Genomic DNA, 11,178 nt, shown 5'->3' on the forward strand with positions numbered 1-11,178 from the left:
TAAGAGCCATATTGGGGGAACTGCCTGTGAAGGACAAAGAAGGAGGTGATAGAAGGCAGGGAGATCCTTCAGACCAAAGTACAGGTCTGACACCTGTGGAGGAGTGGGGAGGACAGGCCTCAGACTTCACAGCAGTTCTGAGAAAGGCTTGCCCAGGCCACTGGGGAGTTCTTGAGCCACAGTCACCCACTGGAGGAGTCCCACAATCCACCTGCAGCAGTACCGTCCCCATGCTCCATCACTGGTGGAAAGCAGTCTGTGGAGGCAAAGCACGGGTGGATGGAGAGAAACAGCAGCTGGGGCTGTCAGTCAAGTCCACGCCGCAGCAGGTCTGAGTGGCACATTTTCATAGCCACCACGGTAACCGACAGACAGAAGGCTGGCCATGCCCCAAGAATGCAGGGCCAGAAGCAGGGACGCCAGAATCTGTCACTTCATTGCAGGGAGAGGGTGGAGGTCCAGGGTACCTCTGAGTAGGCCTTCATGCTAACACACACAGTCACACGCTGCATAATGATATTCAGTCAGCGAGGAAGCACGTATGTGACAGTGTCCTATGAGATTAACACTACCGTATTTTTACTTTTCTATGTTTTGATATATAAATCCTTACCATTGCGTTACAACTGCCCACTGTATTCAGCACAACAACGTGCTTTACAGGTTTGGAGTCTGGTATCAATAGGCAACACCATCTAGCCTAGGTGTGTAGGAGGCTGTGCCATCTAGGTTTGTGTAAGTACACTATGATGTTCACACAAAGATGAAATTGCCTTCCAAGGCATTTCTCAGAATCATTTCCCTGTCGTTAAGTGATACATGACCATAAATATATATAGTGCTAAGTCTTTATTACTTGAATTAATAAAGTCACTGAAAATTCCCCTATAACACAACTACTTTAAATTTTGTGAATTTCCTCCTAGGTCTTACCATGTTTACATTATTGCAATCACCATGCAGATTGTACCTCATTTTAAAAAAAAGACTTGATATTTACAACTAATATTTCCCCATGCTTCTACTATAGTCTTCATAATTATACTTTTTAATGGCTGAACAATGTTCAACAAGTGGATACTTCCAAAGTCACTGCTATTTAACATTTCCATTATTGTTATTTTGTTGTAATTTATACCTAATGCTTTTATGTACCTCTTTGGGCATGTAGTATTCAGTTTCTATGGGGTTACAGCCCTAGGAAATACACAGATGTGAAATTACTGAGTCAAAAGATAAACTTTCATGATTGTATCAAGTTTTGCCAAATTGCTTTCCAAAAACATTATGCCAATTAATAAAGAGTATGAGTTATCTATTTCTGCATACCAAGTTACCACACCAAATGGCGTACCGCAATATGGATGTATTGTCTTATTGTTTCTATGGGTCAGGAATCCAGGCACAAGTTAGCTGCTTCTCTGCTTTAGGGGCTCTCAAGGCTGCAATGAAGGTGCTGGCTGAGGCTGGGGTGCTATGATTTGGCTTTGTGTCCCCACCCAAATCTCATCTTGAATTGTAATCCCATAATCCCTATGTATCACAGGAGGGACCTGGTAGGAGGTAACTGAATCATGGGGATGGTTTCCCCATGCTATTCTCAGGATAGCGAGTGAGTTCTCAAGAGATCTGATGATTTTACATTTCCATTTTTCCCTGCTGACACTCATTCTCTCTCCTGTCGCCAGGTGAAAAGGTGCTTTCTGCCATGATTGTTAGTTTCCTGAGGCCTCCCTAGCCATGTGGAACTGTGAGTTAATTAAACCTCTTTTCTTTATAAGTTACACCGTCTTGGGTATTTCTTCATGGCAGCATGAGAATTAATTAATACATGGGGTCTCATCTGAAAGATTGAGTAGGGAAGGATTCTATTCTGGGCTCACATGGTTCTTGGTAGGATTCAGTGCCTTGTGAGGGCCCCAGCTGTTAGCTGGCTGTTTGCTCAGAGGCTGCCTTTAGTTCCTTGCCATGTGGGTGTCTCCAACATGGCAACTTGCTTCAAGACAAAACATGTGAAGCCAAGAAGACAAGGGTCTGTTAGCAAGACAGAAGTCACAATCTTTTGTAATCTAACCACTGAGGTGATATTCCCTCAATGTTGCTGTATTCTATTGTTTAGAACCAAGAGGATCAAGGGGAGTGGATTATGACCAGGGCCAAAAATATTAGGACCAGGGATCACTAGGGTCATCTTAGAAGATGCCTAACACAAATGTCACCAAGGGCATATGCTTGTATCAATTTTACCACAATCTTACTAACACTTAATGCTTTAGTATTTTAAAAGTACTAGTATGGGCCAGGTGAAGTGACTCATGCCTGTAATTCCAGCACTTTGAGAGGCTGAGGCAGGTGGATCTTTTGAGAACAGAAGTTCAAGACCGGCCTGGGCAACATAGTAAAACCCCATCTCTCAAAAAAAAAAAAAAAAAAAAAAAAATTAGCTGGGCATGGTGGTATACACCTGTAGTCCAAGTACTAGGGTGGCTGAGGTGGGAGGGTTGATTGAGCCCAGGAGGCCAAGGCTGAGTAAGACTCTTCTCAAAAGAAAAAGAAAAGAAAGAAGAGAAAGAAAGAAGGAAAGAGAGAGAAAGAAAAAGAAAAACATTCCCCGTAGAGCAGGTGTAAAGGACCACCTTCCACGCTAATGCCCTCTTCTCCAGCCTGGTGTTTCCTCCTAAGGCCATATGGCTCCTCTGCTTTCAGCTGCTGCCAAGTAACTTCCAAAAGATGTCAACTGATAGCAACTTGAAAAATTGCCCTAACTGAACTGGGGCTTTGAAAAGCTTTAAAATAAAGTGGTATTAGGCAGCAGCGAGTTCTCTGGAAATTGCTGGTATTTGGGCAGCAACTCCAAGACCTGAACACCTTATGCCATTTAGAAGCACTAACATTTAGAACATCAATCTTCTTTTAAAGCCTACTATGTAATCTCACCAGGCTCCACATTTTGCAAACTTTCTTTCACTTTCATCATCAAAACAATCCTGAAAGATACAGAGGAATGTGACCATTTTACAGATAGGAAACTTAGGACCAGAAGTCACTTGTTCCAGATCACCCTGTTAAAGTGGTAGGCCAGGATTTGAACCCATAGCTGGCTGCCCACTCCGCTCTCTCCCTGCCTCCTGAGATCCCCTTTCCTCAGCTGGTGCCTCTTAGAGCTCCATGACACTCTGCCCGTCCGTCCTGTTCCCCCTGCTGCACTAAATATGGTAGGCTGGTTGCCCCTTTCTCTTCAGTTAGCTGGAGAGGTATCCTCAGAAGTTCTGCTCAGTGACTATTTTTTCCTAATAAAAATAGTGAGCCTGAAAAAGTTACTTCTAACCCAGTATGAGGAAAAAGGGCTATGGAGTCCACAGTATAAGTTTGCACCATGAAACTTTCAGGCTAAATAGGACAGTATAAATTTAGTGTTTTAAGAATGATACCTGGAACCTGACTGCCAGCTTCAAATCCTTGTTCTGCCACTTACAAAGTTTTATGATTTAGGGCAAATTTCTTCACCTTTCTGTGATGTTCCCTTTCCTGTAAAATTGAAATAATAATATTACCAACCACATGCCCCAATTGGGAATAAATGAGAAAATGTCTCTAAGAACCTAGCACAGTGTCTGGAGGATAATGAAGGCCCCATTATGTTACTATAGGGACATGGTGGGCAGGAGACAAGCAGGACGCCTGGCCGGGTGAGGACCCACGCATTGATCTGGAACTCAGCCTGTGATCTACACACATGGGGATCAGGTTTGTGTGTGTGCCCAGCTGCAGGCAAGGCTGAGTGGAGCCCTGCATTGTGGACACTGGTGGGGGACTGAGGCAGCAGGGCTATGAGGGTCAGCGAAGGGCAGAGCCAGCATCAGCACCACGACTCTGAGACTCCCCTCCCTGTATTCTGGCTGTGTCCAGATGTGCGTGTGCGTGTGCGTGTGCGTGTGCGTGTGCGTGTGCCTGCATGTGGCGGGGGAGGCTGAGGAGGGGGAGTCTTTGTGTGTTGATGTCGTTTTCTGTAAGTCGGCCGAGACCTGGGTCTGTTTATGATTGCTCTGGGATGTCAGGCATCTTTGCAAGTTCGTACCCAGAGAACCATGAACCTGGGATGGGGAGAAGTGAGGCCTAAGACAGGAGAACAATGCTCACAAGGGATCTAAGACACAGTGCTAATGATTCTGGCACACAGCAGGCACGGGAGAAGGAGAAGTGCAGGGTGACAGTTACAAGGCAGCTGCCCACCACCCGACTTGGCGACAAAGCCCTAGAGCATGTTTCTTAACCTTTCTGAGATCAAGCTCTGACCTGTGTGTAGGGACGCAATATTATTAAAAAAAAATCCTCCTAAAGCCAGGGTCCCTGGTGCCCTAGGTAGCAATCGGTGCCCTATAGGAAGTGACCCAGAAGTGTCCTGGTTTCCCCACTGATGTCAGCAATCATGGATGACTAGGGCCAGGCCCTGTCCTTGGCAAGTCTCAAGGTGGGAAGACAGGACAGGGTCAGATAGGATTCAGAACGGCCGTATAAAGGGAATGGAGCCAGCCTTGCTGTAATTGGTCAGAGGCTTTTAGGAAGCCACGGCTGTGTCTGTTATAGCTTAGGGCCCTGTTCATTTATGAAAAAATATTGCTTCTAGTTACTGAAACTGCAAAAAATAAACATTATGGAGAGCCTCAGTTCAGAGCTGTAAACAAGATACACAATCCCGCCATTGCAGATTTTACATGTCAGTGGAGGAGATGCTAAGCCGCTAGCTCCATGGTAACTTAATTAGTTAGCAGTAGGGCGAGGAAGAGGTATTGGGGGTATGACAGTGCACAAACAGGCATCTGACATGAGACAGGGAGGCTTCCGTGGGAGAAGCAACGTGTCAGTGAACAGGTCCCCCTGGGCATTCCAGTAGGAGGAACACTAAATAACTGAGCGCCAGGCAGGCTGGGAGATAGCAGCCCAGACCAAGGACACAGCGAACATGAAGGTTGTGTGGGGAGGAGGGGAGAGGAGTTCAGGAACCAAACTGCAGTGAGGCAAGGATCCAGAGCAAGGGGAAGTGGGACACGGGATGGGCAGGAGATGTGGTTTCTGCCAGAAAGCATGGGGATGTTCCTAAAGGGCTTTAGGCAGGAGAGTCACCCAGTCACACCTGCACTTCAGGAGCTGGGAGAACTGGGACAAGAGTCATGAGGCCCCGTGGAGATGAAGAAAAGGGGACGGAGCCGAGAGCCACTGGGAGGGAAAGCACCAAGGCTGGCGCTGGGTGAGTCATGCAGTGGGAGGCTGGGAGGGGGAAGAAGGGACACGGAGCTCAGCCAATCTGCCAGGGGTGCTCTCAGTGGGAAAGCCTGAGGGGGCCTGAGCCAGGCTGTGGAGGATTTGAGGATGCGCAGAGGGCAGCAAGGCGGAGCAATGTGCGCGCACACATACACGCACAGGCACATACACACACACACACACACACACACACGGCTAGAGGACGTATGCACCAAGGTTGGAGGGCGGCATGTAAGCCTTGTGTGAGGACTGGGAACAGCCCATGAGTGGAGACAAGGTCTGTGACTCGGAACAGAGGGAGCTGAGCAAGCAGCCATTTCTCCCCACCGTGGGGCTGCCTTCGCTGACTGTTCAGGCAGATCAGCAGGAATGCCTGAAGCCACCATGGCTCTTGCAGTACTGAGAGCAGACGGGCTGGGGGTGGGAGTAGTGAGAAGGTGGAGGCCCATCAAAGCCAGGTCCCAAACCGTACTGCTCAGGAATGAGGTGGCCCCACATGGCCTTGTGGCCCTTTAAGTACAGCAGCAGCAGGTGGGTGACACCCCAAGGGACCCCGTGAAATGGCATGTCCCTGAGTGAAGATTGGTTCAGCAAGCCACTGCCTCATCCATCCATGTATGTACTCCAAGCCCATGCCCAATGCCGCCCTAGGTACCAGGGCCTGGGGAATGAGCAAGGATGTGCTGCCCTCAGGAACTCAGCCTGTTCAGGTCCAGTGTGGGGACCCAGGAGCTGACACAGCACACTGAGCTCCAGCCCAGTGAGGGCCCCAGCAGGGAGGTGTGCCATTCCCACTGCATTCTGCGGCCCCCTGACTCACTCTCCTCTTGAGGTCTCCTGCCAGGAACTGCCACCACTGTGTTCAAATACTTTCCCATGGAAAACATAATCTCCAACTAAAAGATGTCATGAAGCCAAATTGGGTCTGGCTCCCTGATCACAACTCTCCTCACCTTGCCCTGCTCTGGTCCCCTGTCCAAGGATCTAACCCAGGGGGCCAGCTCCATCCACCACCAAAGGGCTCAAGGGAAATAAGCAGGGTGGGGTTGCAGTCTTCCCTGGGTCCCAAGTGCGACCAGGCCTGACCCACTGCCCACCTCCACCCCTCTGCTTTCCTTGCTGACCCCTATGAGCCAAGCTCACCCCCACCTTGCTACCTCTTCTCTCCAAGCCCTGGCCACGCAGTGCCTGGGGAGGCTGACAGCTCTGGATCGCACCAGTGGGCTCCCTCCCCGCAGGGCCTCAGTTTTACAATGGTTTGTTCCTTCCTCTACCTTGGAGTGAAGCTCTTGCCAAGTCTCCCATGCCACAGGTCTCGGAGTTCCGGACACCTCCCCTCCCCTCAGGTCTGGGGCTCTCCTGGCGCCCTGCATCCCTTGCTGGTCTCCCTCTCCCTGAGTGTGCCATCTGCATCCACGGGACCTTGATTGACAACACTCTTAAGGCACCCTCGACTTAAAACAGTCTCTCGGACCCACACTAACTTCTCCTCTTGGCCTCTCTAGTCTTTTAACCTCTACCAGAGTGGAGGAAAATTGGGATTTGACCACCACTTAAATTGAGCGGTGGTTCTTCACTGTAGGAAAGTCTTCACATAACTGTAAGTACCCCTGGTGGTGAGGTGTGGCCTGACTCCCACAACCGGGTGGCATTTAAGACCAAGAAGGAGGCTGGGTGAGTAGGCTCATGCCTGTAAATCCAGCACTTTGAGAGCCTGAGGAGGGTGGATCACTTGAGCCCAGGAGTTTGAGGCTGCAGTGCAGTGAGCTATGATCATCACTGCAGTCCATCCTGGGCAACAGAGTGTGATGCTCTCTCAAAAAAAAAAAAAAAAGGAGACCAAGAAGGAGGGATGTCTGTTTATTTACAGCGCACCCTTTGCGCCAGGCCCTTATGTTCATGACCTCACCCAACTCCACAATCTTGCAAGGTAGTTTACATCATCTCCGCTTTTCAGTTCAAGAAACGAAGGCTCAGATTCATAGTCCCTGAATAGTCCCTCATAGTCCCTGAGTGCATTAAGTAGTGATTACAGTAGAATCTAAGCTATTTAATTCCAAAGCCTGTGATTTTTCTGGCCTTGAGCTATAGATCCAAAGGCTCCAACAGGGCCCTGCAGACTCAGTGGCAGGGTGGTGTCTGCACAAGCTGGAAGTGTCCTTGTGATGAGCTCATCAGGAGCGGCCCGGGTTGAGCATCATCCTCCACATGTGCAGCAGAGAGTCCCGGCGGGTGGTGTAGGGTAAATGTTTGATGCGGAACCAGTGTCTGGGGACGATGTTCCCGCTGGGTGTATACAGCTTCTCCCCCTCCTTGCCCAAGAGACTGCGCAGGGCCAGATTGCCCGACAGAAGCTTCTCATAGAACTCCACTCCACCGCAGACATAGGCTGCAGAGAGGGAGGCCGTGCGGCGGTCCAGCCAGGACTCCACGGCGTGAGTGAGAGAATCCTTGGAGAAGGCGTAGACCACAAAGCCTGCCACTGCTGCCACCAAGTTGAAGGCAGCCCGTAAATTCATGGGGCCTCCATAGAGCCCCAGGGTGTACTTGGTACCCACGCCCAGTGCCCAGGTCCCTGCCAGGCAAGCTGGGGCCAGCAGGGCCTGCAGGGCAGTGGTATTGCTTTCCAGGTACACCACTTCCCTGGCCAAGGCGAACTTCTGGGCTTCATGGGACAGGGTCAGGGCAGCTCTCAGCCGGGCTCCTGCTGGGCTCCGCCAGTCCACTCTTTGCCCATGTATGACCCTGGGATGGTCAGGGCTGATCACTAGGTCCCCCAAGAAACTGGCAGGGATGCCCACCACAGCCCCAGCAGGGAGCCTGGGGAAGCCTGCACTCACAGGCTGGAAGGTGAAGGTGGTGAAGGGCTTGTAGCAATGGCCTGAAGGAACACCTATGTCCTGTAGCACCTCTTGGAAGAGGCTCTGCAGCTGTGGAGGGAACGGGGCTGGCTGGCCCTGAGCCCAGTACTGGTAGAGCCATTGGACCACGGGATCCGGGAAGAGGTGGTATGACATTTGAACTCCAAACAGGCCTGCACAGGAACCCACCAAAAGGCCTGTCCTGTGTCTCTGCACAAATGCTGCAGTCCGCCACAGGGGACCTGCCATGAGTGTGGTCACCGTGGACAATCTGGGTCAAGAAAAAGAGAAGTCAGCCAGTTTCCCCGGGTCAGCCTGCAGACTGAACATCCTCCAGGGGTCACACCACCTTTTAAAACAGAAGTAACACAGTATAGTGGTGAAGAGCGTGGGCTCTAGAGGCAGAGCGCCTGCGTTCAAATCCCAGCCCCATCTCTGTGCATCATTTCCCCATCTGCCAAACAGGTGTGTCGTAATAGCCCACCTCTAGGGTGGCTGTGATGAGCACATGAATAAACATATATAAGATATTTAGCGTCTGGCTCAGAAACAGGTATTCCTTATAATGGCTGTAATGACTTTTATTCCCATCGCTGGGCACAGCATTCAAATCGCCTCATCCCACTCATCCCATGGGAAAGCCCTATGATTACTAATTTATAAGAAAAACGTGTTCAATTTATTGAGCGCTTACTATATGCTAGACTCAGTTCTGAGCACTCTAACAATTGAACCCTCACAACCCCATGACCAATTACTACAGCTACCCCTATTTCAAAGCTGCGAAAACAACTGGCCAAAATCCTAAGCTAGTAAAGTGACAGTGTTATGGGCTGAACTGTGTCTCCTCCTCCCCAATTCATATATTCAAGTCCTAATCCCCAGTACCTCAGACTGTGGCTGTATTTGGAGACAGGGTCTTTAAGGAGGTAATTAAGATAAAATGAGGCCATCAATATGGATCCTAATCCAATTTGACTGGCGTACTTATAAGAAGAGATTAGGATGCAAACAGGCACAGCAGGAAGACGACGTGAGGATCCAGGGAAAAGGCTACCACCTACAAGCCAAGAAGGGAGGTCTCAGAAGACACCAATCCAGTTAACATCTTGGTCTTGAACTTCCAGCCTCCACAATTCCCAGAGGATAAATTTCTGCTGGTTGGGCCACCCAGTCTGTGGTACTTTGGCATGGCAGCTCTAGCAGACTAACACTGGCATAGTATTTGAGCACACGCTGTCACGTGTTCACAGCAAACTTTTTGTTTTAGAAAACTCGTTATGCTAAATTACAAACATATACCAAAGTAGACAAAATAGCACATCCATCAACTTCAATCCCATCAACTCATGGCCAATCTTGTTTCATTTCTCTTTCCACTCACGCCTCCGTCCAACTGGTTTATTTTGAAACATCCCCGGGCATCTTATCCTTTCATCCTTGAATATGTCAGTAAAAATTCACAATTATTTAACTTTGATTGAAACTTACTGTATTCCATGTCCGTGAAAAGTGCTTAATAAGCAACGAATGAGTTGCCGCAAACAAAAACGCAGAGTACAGCTTGGCCTATCTTAATCAAGAACTCCTATAAGAATCATTATCATTCGGGCTTTTTTTTTTTCCCATGTGGAAAATGAGGCTAAGAAAGGAAGGGTCCGGGTCAAAGTCCAACGTCCCTAGGACCACTGCGTTGCGGGGTCGGCCTAGGAGACTGTACCAAGCAGCCCGCCCGTGACTGGGCGAGGAGGGGCTGCAGGAGCCCCGCAGAGAGGTCCTCGCTACGCTTCCACCCTGGGCCCCCTAGGCTACTCCGTAGTCTAAACGCGCTTCCGGGTCGCATCAGGCCGGAAAATGGTCCCTCCCGCTTGCCCGTGCGCTCACCTTCTCTGCTGCAGCCCGGAACGCCTAAATCTGCGCGCGGCAAGGCGGCCGCAAAGCATGCCGGCCCGGGATCTGGGGGCGGGGACTTCGGGAGGCGGAGCTCGCCGGCCCGGGGCCTTGCGGCGGGGACTTCAGGGGGCGGAGCTCGCTCGACGGGTCTGGGGGCGGGGACCAAGAGAGGTCTGGGGGCGGGACTCTTGGGGGCGGGCCTGCGGGGGGCTCAAGGGGATCCCCGTGAGTGGCTCCGGCCTCAGCAGAGGCTCCTCCCCTAACTGTGCACCTTGGGGTGGGTCCGCAAGCCCTTTCTCCTCTGCGTTGAAACGCGTCTTTGATTAATACAAAAATTAGCTGGGCGTGGTGGCTCACGCATGTAGTTCCTTCCAGCTGCTGGGGAGGCTGAGGCAGGAGAATCGCTTGAACCTGGGAGGCAGAGGTTGCAGTGAGCCGAGAATACGCCACTGCACTCCATTCTGGGCGACAGAGCGAGACTCCGTCACACACACACACACACACACACACACACACACACACACACACACACAAAGGTGTCTTTGATCATGCCTTGAACCCCCGAAGGAACGGCAGCCCCGCGTGGGTCACCAGGCGGCCTATGGCAGAGCCCCCATCAGAGCCCATGCCCATCTGACTGGCCGGCCCGTGTACTTTCCCGTCTGGAAACGCTCACCCTCGGCGGGGAGCTCTGAGCTTTATGTTTATTACCATGTTCGCTGCCCCCAAGCTCCTCCCGGGTGCTTCACACTGTACAGTCCACAGAGCAGAGTCCCATCTGTCATTTCTCCTTTCCAGTCTCTCTGTGAGGTAGATGAGGGATGAGCTGGTCTGTGCGCCAAATCCAGCTCTGCGTCTGCTTTTGTAAATAAAGTTTTATTGGAACACAACCATGCCCAATCCTTTACAGAAGGAAACCAGACTGCCCAGGTTTAAAACCTGGCTCCAACCATTACTAGCTGTGTGATAATGAGTTGGTGTATATGTATCCTGTGCCTCACGGTTTGTGCCGCCTAGCCATTAGCTATTATTATTAAAGTCTGTTCTGAGACCCCCCAACTTTGGCTGCTCAGTTGTTTGTATGTAAATAGTGCAATGTGATCTCAGCCAAAGCCAGAATGTGGGACATTCTACAGGGCAAATGACGTGGTTTATCCAACAA

At 50.4% G+C, this 11,178-nt stretch overlaps 1 protein-coding gene across 5 annotated transcripts; it reads right to left on the reverse strand.

The window, feature by feature from the left end:
- Positions 1–7,106: 7,106 nt before the first annotated feature.
- TMEM177 (transmembrane protein 177) lies at positions 7,107–10,074 on the reverse strand. 5 transcript variants are annotated; one of them, XM_005572935.5, is made up of 2 exons: positions 10,008–10,074; positions 7,107–8,394 (listed from the first exon to the last, which is right to left on the reverse strand). In XM_005572935.5, the coding sequence occupies exons 1-2, from the start codon at positions 10,064–10,066 to the stop codon at positions 7,437–7,439; spliced, it is 1,017 nt and encodes a 338-aa protein (XP_005572992.4). In that variant the 5' UTR covers positions 10,067–10,074; the 3' UTR covers positions 7,107–7,436. The 5 variants fall into 5 exon arrangements, with proteins under 5 accessions (XP_005572992.4, XP_015287473.1, XP_065381450.1 ...); XM_015431987.4 differs by having other exon boundaries at positions 7,107–8,472; XM_065525378.2 differs by having other exon boundaries at positions 9,615–10,074.
- Between the last annotated feature and the right edge of the window lie 1,104 nt (positions 10,075–11,178).

This window comes from Macaca fascicularis, chromosome 12 (genome assembly GCF_037993035.2).
Source record: "Macaca fascicularis isolate 582-1 chromosome 12, T2T-MFA8v1.1".
In the NCBI taxonomy this organism is placed as follows: Eukaryota; Metazoa; Chordata; class Mammalia; order Primates; family Cercopithecidae; genus Macaca; species Macaca fascicularis.